General features: G+C 37.2%; 1 protein-coding gene across 3 annotated transcripts in view; it reads left to right on the top strand.

Annotated features, from left to right (window-relative positions):
* DPP10 (dipeptidyl peptidase like 10) overlaps positions 1 to 21681 on the top strand; it is a 548347-nt gene that overhangs the window by 466008 nt on the left and 60658 nt on the right. For all 3 annotated transcript variants that reach the window (XM_055812868.1, XM_055812867.1, XM_055812869.1), the window contains exons 6-7: positions 4505 to 4557; positions 4657 to 4738. In XM_055812868.1, coding sequence (XP_055668843.1) covers positions 4505 to 4557; positions 4657 to 4738 — 135 coding nt within the window. The remainder of the gene's footprint in view (positions 1 to 4504; positions 4558 to 4656; positions 4739 to 21681) is intronic.

The following is a 21681-nucleotide window of genomic DNA, read 5'->3' as shown; positions in this document are numbered from 1 at the left end:
ATGTTTGTTTCTCAGTAACGTTGTTTATAGATGTGATGGCCTGAAGAGATAATTGAGCCAAGATTTGTGGGAAAAGGTAGTATCTTTTATTAGAGCAACTGATGTAGCTGGGAAAAAAGCTTTCAGGCACACAAAACCTTTTCCAGGTCAGGTTCTCTTAGCTCTGAGCTGCCTAATAACTGACTTACGCCAGTGAAGCAATAAAAGCAGTTTCTTGATCTTTCTCTTTTTATGAATAATACTATTTGGGGGGGGCATCCATATACTGCAGCAGTTAAAACTTCCCACATTCAGAATAGTAATCTCTTAAAATACTAGATTTTGTTTTCCATGAGATCAGAAGTGTAAATTAACCCATAAAAGTTCCGATACCTCACTGATGGATCATAAAGGTCTGTATGATCTTGAACCTGATTTGAGAAACTGCCTCTCTTTCCAAGTCAATGTGTGTGTTTTGAGATAAGTGGGATGGGCATGATGGCATATTCTGCAGTTTCAGTTATTTAATGATACTCTGCTCATTATCTTGTTTTAATTAATAGGAATGGCATAGCTTTTATTTTTTTTTTTTCTTATTTGCTAGGTAAAGTACGAATAAATAGATATCTACCATAGGAATATTGTGTGAGAGAGATATACCCATTTGGCTGGTATATTTTGGAATAACTGAAAGTATTACTACAGATGCTGCAATTTTCAGTGTATTTCATATACTGTCACTTTTTATCATTCTTGCTCAGACTGAGTGCTGTTATGCCCTGTGAGAAGTCTTTTTTTGAACCTGAAAGGGGAAAGTGAAAGTGAAAGAATATAATTGGTTTATAATATAGGAATATTATTATAATTGGTTTGTAATGTAGGAAATAATATAAAGGATGTGTCAAGATCTTTGGCATGCCCAAGCATTTTGTGCTTATAACACTGCAAGGTTCTAATGTCCTCAGCTTTCCTCTGTTCCCCTGGAGCTGAGAGCCCTCAATATCCTTTAGAAATACTGCTGGTGAGGTTTTCTTGGTAGCTCTTTAGCACAAACAGTGTTCTGCTGAGGGGTGTTTCACAAATTGCCCAAGGACAGCAAACTGATTATTTCCTGGAGTATAGTACAGAATTAGCTGAGTGTATTTGGCTAAGTGTATAGGGCACATTGTTTTCCTGCATCTTGTGGGCTATGCTTTGAGTTCCATGACAGTACTTATTTTTAGAAACCTTAGAAAGACAAAGACATTCCTTGAAAGGTAGAAAAGAAAGGACATGCAAGACTCAAAGCAGTATGTCATCTAAAAGTTCAGATCGTGATTGATAAGTGTGGGTTTTTTATTGTTGGCTGTTGACTGAATAATAAATTGTTATTTCAATAAGTTTTGACTGGAGCAATTTGTCTTTAAATACTTTTTTCACCTTTTTCTTTTAGGTCCTTTGTAATATAGTTCTGTAATTTTATTTTCTTCATACACAAATGCAGCTAACTTTTCCAATGTTGAACAACATCACAGGGACGTCTGTCTTCAGTTTATAAATCGATGAAAGAATGAATTGAGAAGAAATAGATGATATGCAACAGTTGTTACCTATCGCATTCCATGGCAAAAGAAAAAAATAAATAAATTATATTGAAGGGGAGGTTTGCTGTCTGCTTGATCTAAAAAGCCATTTTTTTGTGATGTCAGATGTGGTATGTTAGGGATGAGGAGATGTGTGGTCCTAGCTACTGACAAGGCTCTAGGCAAAAGGAAGCCAAACAGATTAAGCCTATATACAAAACTACAAGAGCTTCTTAGGAACTTACTATATAAGCCAGACTTGAAAGGGAAAGATTTTCTACATCCTCTTTTTTTCGGTTTTTTTTTTGGTTGTTTTTTTTTTTTTTTTTATTTTGATAATGATTGTGTTTCCGTATGTGGCTATTGCAAACAGGATGAATTTTAAAGGTATTAATACTTGTAACACAAAGATATTAATACCTTTACGTAAACATGTAGATAGAAATTTTACCATAAGGCAAGAGGAGAGTTTACACATGAAATATGAAGTAGTGTTCTTCTTATAACATATTTTCTGTTAAAGCTGTCAAAACGACTTATCAGTTTAGCATGTCTTATTAAAATACAGTCTGTCTAATAATATACTTTTAAAATACTTCTATTGTAAATACTTGTCAGCCCTCCACATGTTTTCTGTGATGTACTTTTCTCTTTTTCTGGAAGCACAAGAGACCCATTCCTCTTCACTGTAAGTGCCTATATGAGACTGTCCCCTGTAACAGCTGCTGACAAGGGCCCCTCTGCATAACCTCTGACGATGGATGCCCTGTGCAGAAGCCACCATGATTTAACCATTTATGGCCCTTTGAGCTGCTATCTCTTACCTCTAAACAATGTAAGATTTATAAAAGAAAGCAGGAACTTTGAAGCTAATGGTTTGTCTTATTGTCTTACCAGCAGTACTTGAATAACTCTATCTTGATAGGCCCTCAGGCATGTCATTACCAAGTTTATTTTTCCAAGAAACACCACTGAACTTGTGACATGTAAGCAAGCAGTCTCCTTCTACTATATATATAATTAGATGTATATATATGTATAATATAGAGACATGGTAGTAGATATGTTTTTCATAGTTATTTAGAGAAAATCAATCAATTTACTTAAATATTCTTCTTCGTGCCTTTCAACCTCCTACAACAATCATAATATTATTATTTTTTTTTCTATTTCATATATGTGTGATTCTCCTTACTGAAGTGACACTTTCAATGTTAATCATCATAGACTTGGAAAATGGAAGTGTCCAGAAGGGAAATTTTGCAGAAGGGAAATTCAAGTGTTCCACAAAGTACAAGTTCCTAATCTTACAGACCTTTGTGAGTTTCTTGCAGCATCATCCAGCAAGGATTTAGGACATGCTAAATTCTTGGGGTGTGTATGGGGAACTAATAATGGAAACAGGATCAGCAGAAAAATGTTTCAGATAGTTCTGTTACTGAATAGCCTCTAGACAAAATAACAACCTCTGAAACCATTCTGATGTGATAGTGGCAAATTCCAATGGCTCTTTTCATATGTGTTCCTCCTTTGTCTCTTCAGAGGCAATACTGAAAGTTACATGGTGCAGATAATACAAACTAAAGAGTTCCCGACACATATATCTATGTCAAGGTTTCAGTTGTACAGCTGTATCTGTTTCCATCTAACTGGAACCAGCCTGACACTGTCCAGAAGTCCTTCATGTGCCAGGCAGAAATACTATCATTTTGTAGACCTGAAGCTACAGTAGGTCTAGTGGATGTCACCTTACATTTATCTCTGTCAGTAGTTTACATTAAAAAGAAGAGTTTATTTTATGAGTAATAATTAGTCACAAACATATTTTATATTCCAAGACCATCAGGTAATTTAAATTTGTAATAAAACTAATTAATACTATGGAATTATGCTATTTTCATAATGTGAGACATAGTGGTAAAGAAATGAGCTCAGTTAAAATCAATCCCCTGAGCCTGGAAGACAGTAAAATGTCAGTTATTCACATAGATGTATAGGAAAATGTTCGACTTTAGAGAAAACATGTAACAGTGTGCTTTGATTTATCAGTTTGGTGTGGTGGGACATCACATTATACACTCTGCCATGCTGTTCCCCACCATGAACCCTTTGGGTACATTAGGCCCTGATATTTTGCACCTAAATGACAATTTCATTCATTTCAGTTGACTTCAATAAAATTTTCAACGAGTAAAGACAGCAACATAAGACTGTACATTACAATTGCTTTTCTGTTCTATCCAGACAATCCTGGGGTTTCTGAGACCAGAAGTTGCTGGTAACTTCCTGATGAATTAGGAAGGCTTACTGACAAATAGCTCTTTGTTTTACCCAAAATGTTACATATGAAAAATAAACTTTCCCCAGATTTCAAAGTCAGTCAAACAAAATGAGACTGAAACATACCTAAGGAAAGCCACACCAAACAGAGCCCCAGCAAGCGCTCAGGTTTTCTATTCTGTTCCATGAGCCATAGCCCAAAAGTTGTTCAGGCTATACCTAGCAGGTGGTCAGGAGAATATAATACAACCCTGTGTCTGTCTGCACTTCAAGTAAAAAACTGTGACGCCTGTACAGTTGTTTTGACCATAACTTGATGAAGAAATATAGGTAAAAGTGATTTATTTTCCTAATGTATGTTCTTGGGGTTGGGGTTTTTGTTTGTTTTTTTTTTTTTAAATACTTTTGTTAACAGGAGCACAGATTTTTCTGATTGGGACCCTTTCTGTGCAGTTGTACAGGTTAAGTGGCTGGTTAAATTAATAGCTCACTTTGTGTCCTTCATACAGCATTCAAACTCTGGCTCAAGTCTATTGGTTATAATTAATTCAGTAAAATCTTTCTTTCGGTAATAAAGATATTGGTGTTTACAGGGATTGAAAGACTGTGACTCTCATAATGGTAGTCTGTTTAATCCAGTATTTGTTTTTGTAATTCTCATGTTTTCTTTTTTTTTGTTACAGGTTTTTCATTATTCTTATACAGCTTCGTATGTGATTTATAACATACACACAAGGTAGGTCACATTGTTTTTTCAATATGATGTTATTGTTGGTGGTTCTATACATAAGGTGATGGCAGCGTGTTCAAGTAAAAATTTTTGCGTTTTTTCAAGGGAAGTTTGGGAGTTAAACCCTCCAGAAGTAGAGGATTCAGTTTTACAGTATGCAGCCTGGGGCGTCCAAGGACAGCAACTGGTAAGCACAGTCATTAAAAATGCTATAGTTTAATAATGTATTAATACTCCAGACAGACTGAAGTTTAAAAAAAAAAATAAATTAAAAGCCTGAGGATAATTTTTGTTATATATTTCTGCATGATGCTAGTATGGTCCTGCTATAGCTTTTAGAGGATCTATTTATTTATTCATTTTTATTAAAGACATGTAATCATGCCTTTCTAGTCTAATCCAAATAAGCAATTTGTACAGTCATTGGAAGAAGCACATCTTTAATTGTACAGTTATTGAAAGAATCACATCTTCATGCAAATATGCACTCAGGTAATTTTCAGAATAACCATTTTTGTGGCTACTACTATGAGGGAAGGAAATCTGAAGGTGTAGAGAAGTTTTCAAGTACAAGATCAATGAAAACTGTGGGTAAAAGCTTAACACCCAAAAATGAATGTGATGGATTCAATGAAAAATAGTGTTTTCATTTCAGTATGAAAATTGCTGCCAAGGTCAGTTGTGCTATGCTGAATTCATAATAATGAAACCAGAAATGCTGTGTTTCATATATTGTTTTCTACCAAAAGTTTTACCATTTTTTTATGAACATAAATCATCCATTATCATCATAACTGACCTCAATATGAGAAGAAAAAAAATTGTTTTAGAACAGCAGTGCTTTTAAACTGACTTGTGTTGCTAGTTGAAGAAGAGAGACTTATAAAAGCTCCAACTCTGAACAAGAAATTCAAATAATCCTTGTTACAATGTTCTAATAAGCTCACTAATGCCCACAAGGTATGATCCCTAAACCTCTATGAATGTCTGACTTGTTCATGCAGAGAAGCTCTAAGTTGAATGTCTGGAGAATATGCCCTGTGGCGTATAGCATTCATCAAGATGGTGGGACTGTAAAAAATGTTTCTGGTTAGAATGTATTGCATTAAGCAGGTGGAAGCAGGAAGGAAAAAGAAATTGGAACATGCTTAGTATGTTTTAATAATTAACCACATTAATTTATTTATAATGAGAGTATGGTGACAGGATTTATGTTGACAAATATGTAGGTTATTTACCAGGCAGTATTACGGAACATGGCAACCTATGTAGGTTGTAGCAGAAGGGTGATGCATTTGCAAAACTGAACAGAATTTAAAAGTATTTTAAATTAAATTTCAGTTCTTATGATTTGTCTGTGCTATACCTCTGATTAGTAATCTCAAATACAACTAAAATCACATGTGGTGATTACTGAGAAATGATTTTTTTTTGTTTTTCTGAGATGTATCTTAAGAACAGGGGCAGACTTAGCAATTATAATCTTCAGGAAAACAGTAAATCAGAATAATGCTATCTTTTTTGCTTAGATTGCCATTCTGGAAATATGTACGAGTACTTACAGATATGGGCACAGGTGGACTGCTATTAAGTCTCAGAACTCCAAAAAAATAGGTGGTCATTTTAGATATAACCTTAATCATCCAGATTTGAAAACATGGGCATAATTCATACTTCAGTGAAGATAACATTACTCAACTTTGTTAATGTCCCTAGTAAAGTTAATGTCATGCTTTAAAAAATGTCTGCTCTACTGCAGGGCTTTATGGTGCCATATGTTCTGCAGAATTAGGAAATAATAACTTTGATTAAAACAGAAAATCTTCTGTGCACTCTGAATGATACTGAGTGTTGTCATACAGATGTACCCCTGCAATGACAGCGTGCTGAAGCCACTTCCATAAGAACTGCCAAGGAGGATGTCCTCCTGAAGCTGTTTATGTGGTAAAAGGAGGGTTTAAAGTGGCAGAAGTGCCTTGCCACATTACTGTCCCACTTCAACAGCAAGCCAGAAATGTAGAAGCAGCACAAATGAATAAAGGCTGTTGTGAATAATGGCTGTTGCTGCCCAAAGGAACAGCTGCCTCTAGCAGAAACAGGCCAGTAGAGATCATTCCAGCAGAACAGGTTAGGCAGAGGAACGACGTGCGACTGAGGACGAATTGCCGTGATTCTCAGTTATAGAATTTGTCATTGAACAAACACTTCATCGGTGAGTTTTGAATAAAGGTAGTGCAGGAAGCAGCCAGCAGTGAGGCTGGGTAGACAGCAAGTCATATAGGGAGAGGTCTAAGGTGTATGAATCTGTCAGCGGGAGCTCCGGGTAGCACCTGTCTGGGTTCAAACAAAGGTGCAGTCTCACAGATCTGTGTTACCAAACACACTAGGATTGGTTTACCAAAGTCCCCTCCTAAACAATACTTATATGTCTTCCATATAATAAGGACATAGTAATAATTCATAATAAACCAAACAATCAGTGGAAGATATACTCTAAACAAAATAATCAAGTTATGGTAACCTGAGTAATCTCCAAGAGTTATTCATTACAACTGAAGAACAAGCAGGGAACAAGTTAACTTTATCTAGATAAATTTCGTCTAGAACGACCCATGACACGTACCCTGTAGCTATCACATAAACCAGGACTGTGTAGCTCGCTAAAGGGAAGAGGACTAGCGCCCTTCCAGGTGCAGTGCAGAACAGGACAGCAATACCGTGGCCATGACTGGTCAGCAAAATTAGCACAAGATGTGAAACACAAGGCACAGGTACATCTGACTGAGCTAAAGAGCCTAACTTTATGCTATAACTGTTTGGAATGTCCTGGGTTAAATCCATTAACTTGGACCAACTATTTTCAGTAGATAGACTGGAGTGTATAAGATACTCCCCAATCCTTAGTTCTGCAGAAGACCTAAGTAGCGGTGTAGCCTACACAGGAATCTTAATTCGAGTTCCTCAGATGAGGGAGAATTGTCAAGAGTTTCAAATAGATGATATAAGAAGATGAAAAGAAAAATAATAGAAATTAAACACTTGAGCAGGACAATTTGTATGCAGCCTGGAACTTCGAGGAGGGAATGTGTCTGCAGTGAAATCAAGTATACAGTAATGCTTTACATCCTTGTGAAAATCACACATCAGTCTAAGTTGTCGACTGCTATGAATAATTTCTAGGGCTCGCTAATGGGGTGGTAGGCCACATGTGGCTAGTGAGGAACAGCAGAGTTAGGTTTATGTCAGATATCAGATGACTGGACCATAGTACCATTGCTTTGAAGCTACCATGGTGGTTGCAAGTTATTTCTGTTTCTTGTTATTTACCTAGAGTAGAGGGTTTTGTGAAGATTAAGAGAAAAGCTCAGAGAAACGTCTGCTGTTTGAGTCGTGACATTTTGGTAGTGAAATTGAAAATGTTTGCTATTGTGGAGAAGAAACTTTTATCTAATGAATTAATGTGTTTTAAGGTCACATCACTGTTATTTATGAGAACTGTTTTCAAGGTCACACTCTTTAAATTGCTATCTTTTAACTGTGTTAAAACTGTGCCAGATATAACGCACCATTCTGTGTGTCTTCATATGTTAGGGAGCTGTTTATGTATTTGCTAAATATTTCTCATATTTGATTAAAATTTTGGAAGAGATCAGTTGATTATCTCTTTGCCTCACCTCTGTAGAATCCATTACCACAGCATTAAGTATTTCCAGCTTATTTCCATAAGTATTCCAGTATAAAAAACCCACCACAACTAGATGCCTAATTGGTTTCATCAACATTTTTCTGCTTCCAGTTTACTTGATTAGAGACCTCATTCAGTATGTCTGAGAAAGAATTATCCCATACCTGGTAGGAATGGTATGGGATACTTAATCCACATTTGAAAACATTGGCATAATTCATACTTCAGTGAAGATAACATTACTCAACTTTGTTAATGTCCCTAGTAAAGTTAAATGTCATGCTTTTACTCAGGAGAAAGAATCTTTGGAGGGGTTTAAAGGGCCTCTGTTGCTGAAAAACCCAGTTTTTGTCCAGTGTTCTCTCTACTTTACCTTGTGTTTTCCAGTAGTTTATAGCAAAGGTTTTCATGTTTCTGTGCTGGACCTGGCTTGTATCTGAGACAGGAGATATCCCTTTCTGTCTGGATCTGTCTATGGAGATGTATCGTAGCAGAAGCCTGAATATAAAAGCTGACCTCTGGTCCCCAGTGTAAGCAGAGTTTGCTGTGAAAGGTGCAGTGTTACCTGCAGTGCTTCTTGTGGTATGGTTAGTTCTTCTGATTAGTTCTTGGATGGATTACTTCAGGTAGCTTCCAGTAAAGTGTGGTTACATGTTGTTCAGTTTGACATAGCTTTTTCTTATAAGTTTTACACAAAGTTTCTTCTTCCTGGGTGGTAACATGTTGTTTATTTTGTATTAAGTACTTTATTTTCACTTTGTTCTATGAACATATATCCATGCTGGTCACTTTGCCTTTGCATTTGTAATAGGTATTTTATGTTATTTCTTGCATTCACCTCATTTTTCTTTTGATATATTAAGTGGTTTTGAAGGTAGCTTGAGTTATATGTTTGGATGGATCAGCATAAATAATGATCAATTGACTTATGTGTGAATGTCTATGCATAAATAAATACATAATTTAACAAAGAAGAAATCAAGAAAATATAAAGCTATCCAGAATACTAAAAAGATGATTTTGTAGAAGCTTGATGGCTGTTTTTGTCAAAATTTGATGCTCTTCAAAAAACATAGCATTATCAAATAGTAGGACTGAAGATGAGCTTTTACTACACTTTAATGTAATTTAGGTCATCATTGTGTAGAATTACCTATTATCCTGTGTACACAAAGAACAATTTGATGACTGTAGCTGAATTGTGGATTCTGGATGGTCTCATCTATTTGCAGAAAATATTTTAAGTATTAGAAAATAAGAAATTGCCCTCTTGTTCCAAAAAATGGAACAGGTTACTGCAGATAATGGGATTTTGAAGCTGAAGCTTTTACAAAAATAATGGGGGCGGGGGAAAATCTAGTGAAAAAGGACCTCGCCTTATATTAAAACTACCCAAAACCAAGCATACAAACAGAAACCCAGAAACAAAATGAACAAAATCTGCTGTAATTGCTATTAATAAATGTATCAGTTCAAGAACTCCCTATCCCTCTGCTTTGTGATCAGTAGCCATTATCCTGGTTGTCTTGTTTGGAGGTTCATTTTTGCCTTCCCTATTGCCCCACAAAAATGCAAATATCTATCAGACTGTTGAATTGCTGTATTAACATGACATTTCCTTAGTATTGCCTTCTTTTCAAAATTTTAGCATTTTTCTATGGCTTTCAAATACTGTTTGAGATAATAAACATACTGCAGCAGGAAAGTTCTTTGATGTTATAACATTTGCCAAGTACCCAGATAAGCACAAGAGTAATTTTAGTAAATGAGAAATTAGCAGGACTGTGCTAGACACACACCTTACTCAACAGATGCTTTAACAGCCATTAGTTGCTGAAAGCTTCATTTACTATTTGCTCTATCAAGGGTCAAAGTACAACTACTATAAAAACTGGTAACTATCATTTCTGTAAAATATTTGCCACGTGTTTCCTTTTTGCATAATTAATGCTGTGGATACTTGGCACCCCCTCCTGGCAAAAACACTTCCATTTGCAAATGAAGAAGAAAAGATCTTTCAGGGTTCATGAGCCAAGTAGAAGCTTAATTAATGCTAATGTAGTAAGTCCTAAATAAATATATTTAATCTGCTGTTTTGATTTTCAAAGTCTTTTGCTCTTTTGAATTGCTGTATTTTTTATGAGTAACTTAAAATCACATATGGAAATGTCAAGGCTTTATTTCATCTTTCCTTTTAATCATGATGGTAATGAGGCAAATGGCAGTAAAACTGAGAGGAAAATGTCTGCTTGAATTTATTCTGAAAACCAGAAATAAACAAGAACATTTTAATGTGACATTAACCTCAGGTATGATTTCTTATTTAAAATATATGAGGGGCTCCTTTCAGAACTTCTGTATTTCACAGCATATTTGGAGATCCTTAGTCTTGCTGAGGATGTTTCTATGAAGAAAAGGAACCTGAACAGTTGAGCATTGCTCACCTAGTTGAGTCTTTAAGGGATTTGACCATAATTCTAGCAAATGCTGAAGTCATGTCTTCCAGAAGGCAATGAGAAATTAAGGAGGGTATGTGAGCTTTTTAATTTTATCTTCCAAATATTTTTTATTACATTTCTAGATTCCAGCTGGGAAACTTACTGCATCAGAAGCTGAGGATTTGAATGAAAAAGTGAAAATATTTACAGAAAAATGCATACAAAAAGGCTCTTTTAATAGCAACTTTTGACCAACAACTAGATTGTGTATGATTTTTGCGAGGCTGTGCATTCCAGTATTTTATTCATGTTAGATGAAATGTGCTAAATTATTAGATTCTGTTATGAAGTGATATGAAACCCATTTACTAGCGTACTTCCAAAAACTTTCTGCTGTTTTATTTTTGATACAAGAACTGAGTCACTTTTATCAGAGTCACGGTGAACATGACCAATGTAATATTTTACTTCACATAAGAATTAGTTACCTAAAAGATAAAACTGTATTCCTCCTAAGCTTCTGCTACCCATTTGATTTCCTTTTGGATTTCTCCAGCTAGCATTGTAAAATGTATGTTTTTTGCCTTTCCACCTAAATAATTCAATTAAAAATTAAGTTATTAGTTTCTCTGAAGGTATTCTGCTGAACTAATTTCGATTTTCAATTATTAATTTCTAGGTGCCCACACCACTTAAATATAGATTAAGTTGGAGGAGAAGATAAGCATTAAATGTATGTTCTCTAGTTTCAAAAGTAATTCTCAATATGAAAGCAGTTTTCTCCATCTCAGAAAAGGGGAATGGAGAATGCAGCCAGAAAAAAAAAAAAAAAAGTCAGTTTTGGAAAACAGGGAAAAATACGTTTCTACATATCAAGTTTGGATATATTCAATGAAAGTTTTGTGATCTCTAGAAAGCAGAAATGGTTACAAATAGAACCAAGGCTAAGTTGAGCATAGAAGTGCTTCATCATTTTGCTTAGTGAAATGCAATGAACGTGTCCTGGTATCAAAGGTAACTTAAAAATATTAGCTATTAGGGATTAGATATTTCTAGCCCTTTGTGAGAATGCCTACTTGGCTGTATCAAAAAATGTGAAGAAATAATGAGAAAATCATGTTTTATAGGAGCATTATTCCTCTACTACTGCTTTTCATGTGGAACAATAAAAGGCCCAGCAGCTTTATAGTGAACAAATTGAGAGGGGAGATGAAAGATGTTTCCTTTTCCCTTTCCCTGATTCTTATTCTATTTTCACTGCCCTAGCATGCAGCTAATATTTGAACCAGTATGTAAGCTGCGCACACAGGTAGTGCACTTTTCTCTCCAGTCTCATGCCAATAACTCTATTGTAAGCAAATATACAGGAAATGTGACGTATCATTGTGCTAGACAGCAAATTATTTTTTCATGTAGATATATGTGTTTGTGTGTGTGTATTAACGTATAATAAACACAGTCCCACAAAGGCACATGCAAACAAGCATAGACACCCACGTTTGATAAAAGCAATCATCACAACTTTTCTGCGCAGCAGCCTGCAGGGAGCGATCAAAATAGCAATACGTGCCTCTCATCTAGACTATCATGTTGTTCGACATGTGTATGTGTAACAAAGCATATCTGAATATTCACGCTTCTGTCTGTTAGCTAATATTAACTGAAAGTCCCATGGCTCATAAAATAGGACGGCTGTGCTTCTTGCGTGAAAATTGTGTAGCTTTAGGTAATGCAAAACCAAGAAAATTATACTTCAGAAGTCTAAAATTCTTAAGAAATAGCCACCCGTACAAACTAAATACACAGTAAATATGAAGAAAGGTCAAAATCTGATCGAACCTTTTGCAGAGTTGGGAAAGTTTAGATAACAATTTTTATTATGGACTGTGTTTTCGTATAACTCCAAAATCCTACCCAAAACCATTGCAGGCTTACCTGTGTCCATGGATCATATAATCACTTAGTCATTTAATATTTTTTATATGTATATGTGTGTGTGCATGTATGTGTGTGTATATATATATATATAAAGATGTGCTATACCACAGGATGAGGTGGAAAATTTATCTATATTGATCTTTTGGTAAAGCAATGTAATGTAAATATATAGTTATCTTATCTGTGAGGTAAGAAAAAGAGACACATTCTATTCTCTATTCCCTCCTTACCACGCAGGGAAAAGAACGGGGGAAATCTGCTATGGTAAGGCACCAAAATGTCAATTCTTCAAATTATTTAATTTGACATTTCTAATGCCTTTGTGGTTCAGGTTCTAAGCCAAAGGTTGTTTTAGCCAGTGGTAAACACGAATTTTATTTACCTTTTGTAAAATTTTTGCAGAAGACTTGCAAAATACTTCTGAGTCTTTGTGGTGGTACCAGTGCCTACAGAGTTCAGCTACGAACAAGCTGAAGGGATAAAACCACCTTGGCAGCAAAACCCCCTGAACTCTTGCTGTGTGGCAAGGTTCCTCTGGCTCTTCTATTCATAGGTTCTGTTTGCTCTATGGTAACATTTATTTTCTCCTTTGGCACATAGTGTTCATCAAAAATATAGACAGGTTTCTGTCTAGTGAAGTGACAGTGACTCCCCTCTTCAGCAGGGTTGGACCTCCTTTTCCCCTTATGATAGTTGACCTCGAAAGTTAGTTCCGTTGTTCCAGTGGTCAAGGTGGGATATCCTGGCTCAGTTTAGATCAATGGGCTCTTTACATCAGTCAACCAGAATGTTACTCATCCCATATGGGTAAAGGTGGAGTAGATGGTCCTTGTTATTATTTAAAAAAGAAAAAAAGAAGCTGTGTATACTTCATGAATGATGATGTCATGACTCCCTGTTGAATCTCTATCAGCAAGACAGCTGTGATGAGGAGAAAAAGTCCAAACAGAGTATGAGCACATAGCTTTGAACATGTTCAACACACCTGTACGCTCTTTCTATTTTAGCCAAGTCCTTCTTGAAAAAGAAAAATTAAATTCCATCATCACCAAGCTGTAAATGTCCTTGCATGGTTTTATCTTTCCTGCAGTGAGGTTATGGCTTCCCTGCTGTATTTGCACTGAAGGATGAGGGCAGATTAAACTCCCACCACACTGTGGTAAGTCTTAAGCTTTCACATCGACTCAGCCTGAGCCAGAATGTGACACGCAGAGGACTGCTTGCAGATGTGTAATTGTGCGGAGCATATATTCACTGAGTGTATATATTTGACTGCTTCAAGGTCAGGACAGCCCTGGAGAATAAGGCTTAAAAAGTCAGGTACACTGTTGATTTGTAAGAGAAAATAAAGCATTAATTGGCAGGGAGGAAAGAAGGCTGAAGGACCTAGCAATCGACTAGCAAACACAACTCTGTGGAAACAAACTGGTATTAGAAAGGTCTGTATTAAGCTGGTGGAAATGGCATTAATGAGGAAAGCAGAAACCTGTGTAGGTCAAAGTATTTTTCACTTTAGTTGAGTGCTAGGGTATGGTGAAGAAGTAATACACTAATTGTATTCATGTGCTCATATAAATGCGTTACATACGTGAGCAGGGCTTGATCAGTAGTAACTAATAGGTATTGGCCATATAGATAGTATTGCAGAACACTGCACATGTTTTCTTCACCGTTTATGGCAGGTGCCAGTGCATTTTCAGAAACAGAAGAGAGAAATTTTGTTTGGAAAGAAAGCAAACAGTTATTTTCAAGTGTTGCTTCACAGACTGAACTGTCCCAAACAAACGCTGTTATAAGCGTTAGTCGGAAATTTGTCATTCCTATTTGTCTCATTCCTAATGAGATATTTTAAGGCAAATGAGCTTGTTTTGAGTGCCATGTCTGTATGAAGTGGTAAATGGCTGTGGAATCTATACAGTAGATGTCATCCACTAAAATCTGGATCATTTTATCATAAGGACATCTGGCAATTTGAACACTGTGCACAGTGGGGAGATGAAGGCACACATACCAGATGACAAGATAGGCAGGGTCAGCAATAGTAGCTGAAAGGACAAAGCTTTGTGTTAAACTCTGCTTTGGTTTCTCATGTAGAAGATGCTGAGAGGCATCCTGGATTTGAATGATGTACAAAGTTCTCAGAGATTGTCTACTACTGTAAGAATAGTAGAAAATGGAAATACAACTTTAACGCACAGCATTTTCAATTCTGTCATGGTTTTACTTTGGTCCTTGCTGTTAGGATGCTACTTGGTTACATTTTGTCAAAGAAAACATAGAAAATTCTTCCTCCAGCACCCAGTCCAGACAGTTATATTTGCCCTGTTTCCCAACATTGACTTTTTTGTTCTGGAGTAACAAGGTTGCAAATGTTTCATTTTAGCTTCTGTTACAGATTGATCCATCTGGGCATAATTGAGTGCTTGATATCAGTGTGAGATGAGCCTTTGAAATACCAGAGATAATTTTAAAAGATTTTATGGTAAAGGCAGATTATGATTTTATTATAAGTCTGTAGGACCAACCGAGGCATGTAAGAGTGACATTTATGTCCACGCTGTTCCATGCTGGTTCATTAGTCAGAAGCTATCAGTAAACGCAAAGAACAAGGAGTGTGGGTTCCTGAGCATGCACTGTTTATAGATAAGTCTGTTACTTTACATCACTTACACGGATGAAAACCAAAGGGCTGAGCAGTCCAATTCCTCAGACATTTTGCACAGTGCTGCAGCCAGCATAATTCTGCAGGCAGCTCCATGGGGAGGAGGCAGTAGATCCAGACTATCAGCTTGGAGGTGAGGGAGTCTTACTGTAATCTTCTGTGCAGTAGCAAAGATTTATAAAGTAGCTTTTTGCATAGGTCATAGTTCAGATACTATATGTGATTTTGTTTATATAACATATAGCACAATGTTTGCACCCATGAGTAAGTTATCATGGGATTAGGCAGGGTGTGAATTTAGTGAATGTCAAGACCCAGTGTCATTGAAAAGGCAGCATAATTATTAGCATGTGTCTAAACAAGAGGGCAATGCTTCCTCACTTTTATTTGAAATCAAGGACATAAACATGAGAGTTATCATGGAGTAGCTGATACTCTGTGAGTTCATGGCCTGGTTTATTTCTTGACATTAGTAACTAATCGTATAGCTGCATTATGAATGGGTCCTTGCTATTGTTTACAGTATATTTACAAACCATCTAAACAGTAATTAAATATGATAGCCTTGTAGACTGTTTGCAGTTGTTCAGAAACAGTTGTGCTAACACATTGCTGTGATGCAGTGGCACTAATTTAGACAGCAGGAAAGTGGTACTTCAGTGTTCTGTTGTTCATGCTATGTCTGGCAGCTTGATCACTGCAAAAGTAGAATTAACATATTGCAACTGACAAAAAAAAAAAGCCAGTATATGACATTGTGATGTATGTGTTTTCAGGTCTCCATGTTTCATACTGATCAGCAGTTACTTCCTCTCTACCTTAATTACAACATAATCAAAAGGTTTGAAAGCTTCCTCTGAGAAAATTCCTGTCTAGGTCAATCACAATCTTTAGAAAATTGGTACCTTTAAGGGTGAATATAGTTATTATTGCTTACAATTATAATAATGTGGGTTTATCTATTATTTGTTTTCTGCCTCATTTGCAATGTGTCTGTTGATTTTGAAACATAGATCATGTAAGGGTAGATTTCTGTCTACTGCCATGCGCTGCTTGGGTAGCTGATGGTGCCTGCTGTGCCTAGTATCTGCATAATTTACTGGTCTGTGGTGCATGTGGAACTATGGGGTAAGAGCTGGAAAAGGTCAGAGCTGAACAGCTCTGAAAATTTGATACCAGTGTAGACTGACCAGCAAAATAAAAAAAAACTGCAGAGAGGAGATCAGAGCCATTCTGCACTATTGGAGACTTGCAAAGAAGCTGTACTGCAAACTGTGTGAGACATTTTAGCCTGCAATCACTGTTTGTGGGAGCTCACAATCTAAAGAGGCTACAGATACAGTGTAGCAGAACGGGATGTAATGTAAAGGTGCTTGGCAATAAAATTCCGTAAAAATTTCCTTGAAATTGGCATCCTGTAATGTATGTGATCTAAAGAGAATATTTGGAAGATGTGGAAAAAAAAGCTTTTTGGAAAAAGTCAGTGTAATTGTAACTGACAAAGTCACTAATGAATACTCCAACCATGCAAAATTCACACTTATAAAAGCTTTATAAGCCACTTTCCTGTGGTTTATATTATTCAAAATATAGTCTTTCTCTTTGGTTCTGGAGATTGCTGCAGGACATGTGAGAAAGACATCAGCAGAATAATCAGTCACACCAGTGAAATGCATTATAGCTGTTTTGGGTAACAATTTGCTACCTTGCATTGTATTTGCCTGTCAGTGTGTGAGCGTCCCAGCTCATTACCATGGGGCTTCTTCCACAGCTTATTACTGTGGGCAAAAATGACAGTGACTGACCCTTTATCTTGCTACTTTTCCAACATGTGCAAAGTACTGCCTAGAAATCTGGTTTGTCCGTGTGCTTTTGTATACAACAGATCTCACTTTCACATGTATGGAACAATAAATCAACACCTAACTTGGAAACACCCATGGACAGAGCATTCTCAAAGGAAGGTTGGTGGTGTATGCATGCAGCCTATGAGCTGTTTGAGTGATCCCTGGGCCAGCACTTTACTCAGTAGTGTTGAATATGGGTGTTGAATCTCAAGCTGTAGGTAGAAACAAACCAAATGGCATCACAACACCAGTTCATCACAGAACACAGGAAAAGCCATGTCTTTCCTGCAACCAAATAGAGACCTAGAGGATTTCTGTGGCTCGCTGCAGCGTGTGTCCTATGGCTCTTGGCCAAAGAGGGGCTTTGATATGCACCAGGAGGTTTGGATTGCCATCATGGAACTTCTAACTAGGTGTAAAACCCAACTGTTCCTATGTAACACTGTATGTCCAGTTCTTCTGGACGATGTTAGAAGGTGTTTTCTTCCCAAAATAAGCAATTTTTTTAATTTTTTTTTTTTTATGAATGGGAAAAAGAAAATACGCTGTTGTCACTTTGACACACAAAACACGTAATCCTAAGTACACCTTGATCTTCAGTGGGAAGCTGCTTCGACTAAATGAGATTTTGGGAAGGGAAAAGGGCAGAAAGGGGTATGCGTCTTCTGTAGCAGTGGGTATAATAATGGTCTGGCAATTTCAATTTAAGTCTGTAAGTCCCAGGGGTACAGCAAGTGAAATCATAGATGACAAGAAAATGTTTGTTCAGTTTGGACTTGAAGAAGAGAACAGACATTGTGCTGTGACTACGAATAACGTAATCAGTGGCTCTGATAGAAAAAATGTATCAGAGCTTTGGAGGATGCTGAACAGTGGTAGAGAAGGTGCCAAGCTAGGTATTTATTTGTAATGGTAATGCATTGACAAATACAGTGGATGTTTTGCAATATTTTTTAAATTGGTGAAAACTAATTGTAAGTATCTGAAGTGGAGCTACCTGTATAATTTTTCAGATCTGTGAACCAGAAAGTTGTAGCAAATATGTTAAGTACTTAAATGAAAATTAAGCTTGTTATCTTGATAGCAAGTGTTGAAAAACCACAACCAAATGGTTTCCATGTGGATGCAAAGGTTTGATTTTAATTTCTTACTGTAATAAAAAGTTAGTTCCAATACTACTTACAAATAAAAGGAAGTGCATAGTGCATTTTCCATAACTGCGGCAAAATCAGCAGTAGGAATTGAAACCGCTTTTTTTTTTTCCAAAAAATCATTCTAAAATAATTTTAAAATTATTTATTTCTTTTGAGGTACCACTGATTTGTTTATTTAAGATCACTTGTTTGTGCTGAACTTCGCATAGGGAGCAGCATGTTCAAGAAACAAACATTGACTCTTTGGATATATATAATATGTACGTATACATAAGTAATATGTAGTGTAAACACTGCCAAGCAAGTTTTGATCAATCTATTTAGCATCAAACTAATTTTTCCTCATAAGATCTATGTGGGAGGGCTCTGTGCCAGTATCTTTAACTCTCCATTTGAACTGCTATTTAAACTGGCTATATGAAAGCTATTTAAACTGTGCTTACATATTGCAGTCCTTTAGCTGTGGTCTAGGTAGCATAACAAGTGACTCTCATTCTTAAGGACGTGGTTTAGTGGTGGACTTTGCAATGTAAAGTTAATGGTTGGACTCAATGATCTTAAAGGTCTTTCCCAACCTAAGTGATTCTATGATTCTGTTGTGATTCCCCCGTTGCTGTGTGTGTTATTCCAGTGCATGCTCCAGCATGAACTCAGGACTAGGAGAAGTACAGCTGCTGTGTGTGTCATGGGATCTTCTTTCTCTTCCCGGTATGAGATTAAACTGCAAAATAGTGCTGTACCAACTTGGTGTTGTACCTGAAACTGGGAAAGTCACAGTCTGATCTCCGAAGAGCAAAGTGCAAAATTTTTGGAGCAACTAAGAAAGTATTCTTTCTTTGACTTTCTTTTGTCTAATGGATAGCCAATATTGTTTGTAATAACAGTTGTTAGCAAGAAAACATACTCATCTGGAAATCTTAGTGACTGATCTAACTAAGGGAAGTTGGATTTGGCCCTTGTTAATGTGTGGTAAGACAGGAGACAGAACAAGTGGTAAGAGGCAAGCCCAGATGGAAAAACATCTTGAAGCTTTTGAAGAATTAATTATCCAACTAATTAGCTGGCAGTCTCACAAGAAGAAGGGATATAATTTTGCTGCATGCTTAGGAAATGAAGTCTGATAGATCCTGTGCTGAGATGTAGCTATCACTCATGGTGGTGGTGGAGTCAGCTGGTTAGCCAGACTATCTGTGTGGGTGCGCAGGACGACGTTTGTTTCTGCATCAGTAAGAATACTTACCCCTCTGCACAGTGCATTTGAGCGGTCTGTTATGTAGAACGTTGCACTCTGAAGACACCTGTGCCAGTCCAACGAGTGGTGAACTGTGTGTCTTTGCCAAGGTCACACATAAATATAGCCAGAGATGGGCTGCCTGAAGGTGGTTTAGGTCGATGTCTTAACAGTCATTAGCAACTGACAGAGTTCTGCAGCAGAAGCTTTTCCTGCATGCCTGAAGGTCTCCTTCTGGGCATAATCAGAAATTCCTTAGTCTTGTCATAGCTGTGAAAGGTAAGGAAGACTGTCATGTTCTCTGGGGTATTAAGGGAGAGCACTGAAGTTGTTCCAAGTTGGAATAGTTATTTATATATTTGCTGGTTAGAGAGTCAGAGAAAGAATCTGATTATTTCCTCAGTTCACAGGTAGGTCACTTACCTGTGCAGGAAGACACCAGTGCTTGTAGTATGGATGTGGGTTTTTTTAACCAAAGGTGTATTGATACAGATGCTTGCCTTGTTTCCTTCCCAGCTGTATCTGCTCAGCAGCTTTAGGGTTTGGTTGGCACCTTCCTTGAAGTAGGTATTTGTCCTGATGAATCCATGTAATGACAAACTGTGCCATTAGTCACACTCCACCATTTCTTTCCTTCAGGACAGATGCTGGATACTGAGTATTGTCTTTTTATCTTGAAAAGTTAATTTCAGGAGCTGTTGAAACTTATGTAAGGGTAATTTATGGCTGCAAAAGCCCACTGACACTTGCAGTTTACATTACATATTTCTGTTATTATTGATGGCAAAATGTGTTTGTGCTGATGGTATCAATCAGGAAGTCAAACAAATCTGCTATGCTCAAACTCTGAAGGATTAATTAGAAAGATTCACTCATTAAGTTAGGAAAATAAGTCTGTGATATATTAACCATTACAGGGCAGGTGTCCAAGTTTTCTCTATGATAAATATCAAGACAATTTTAAAGGCCGTGCTAACTAATTTTCTTCCAGTTTTTTTGTTAGTTGTTAGTGACTTCTACTATCATTTCACATCAGGTTATGTGGAAATATTAGACTGGCAATCTGCAAACATGCTTTATAGGACAGCTGCACCTTCTCAGGGCTTTTAAACTGTGGCCACGCTACAGTAAGTGTGACAGAGGCCACCAAGTCCTTGGTTGTGGTACAGAGCGGGGAGATACACCTTCAGCTTGGGCGGAGCATGACATGAGTGACTAATGTTGGTTCTAGACCCCAGGTGGTTCCTTCTCCTTGCTGGGGAACAGCAGTGGCAGTACATTATACCTATACAGTTAGTGTTTGTATAGTCTATTTTAAGAACTTGTTGCATGGTAAGCTACCTTACCATACTAATATAAAAATAAGTTTATCCATGCGTAAGTAAGAGAAAGGACTAATGCTGGATTATTAAGCCTACCTTCTTAATGTAAAGTTTGGGAGAAATTTGCCTCGGTTTGGTAGCTTGTCTCTGCAAGTGAGAACAGTGACTGGCTCTGGGGAAGGAGACAGGTTTCGTCATCAAGGGTTGCAGCTGTTTCTCTTCCACCTGAAGAAAACTGGGGTTTTGGATATAAGTACAAATCTGAACTTTGGTGCCTGGATGAATTTCTAGGACACATGCAAACGTCTGGTAGTGGCTCTGTCTCAGCGCTGCTAGGGCTAACCGGCTGCTGGCAGCCTCTGGTAGAGAAGCTGCCCCTGCTTTGGTAGCAAGCTCAAAGCCTTGATTTGCCTACAGTTACTGCTTCTGTGCAGGGTAAGCAATCACATGGTGACCTCCACACAGCTCCAGGCAGTCTGCTGTGGCCACCCAGCTGGTGAGGCAGAAGCTTGTCCTGTTGCTGATACGCCACCCTGCAATCAGAAGAGTGACTGAGTGTGGATATGCCCATGCAGAAGGCTGCAGTGGAGCACCTAAAGGGAAAACGTGGAGTATTTTTTCTGTAATTTAGTGGCTTTTCTCCGCTTGTAGTGTTTGAAATGATTAAAGACACACAGGGGGCCTCTTCAGCGATTGGCACTGGGTTTGCCGTTCAGCTGTGGGATTGCATGGCTCTGTGTTTTCACAGCTGTCTGCCATCTGGAACTAACTGCTTGGACTGGGTGCTCTGCTTCAGACCTTAACCTGAAATAAAATCATGCAATTGTGAAACATGTTGCAGACAATAAATAAG

The sequence above is a fragment of the Falco peregrinus genome, chromosome 8, assembly GCF_023634155.1.
Source record: "Falco peregrinus isolate bFalPer1 chromosome 8, bFalPer1.pri, whole genome shotgun sequence".
NCBI classification, from domain to species: Eukaryota; Metazoa; Chordata; class Aves; order Falconiformes; family Falconidae; genus Falco; species Falco peregrinus.
The sequence above is the reverse complement of the archived record's forward strand: the minus strand, read 5'-3'. Positions and strand labels throughout refer to the sequence as shown.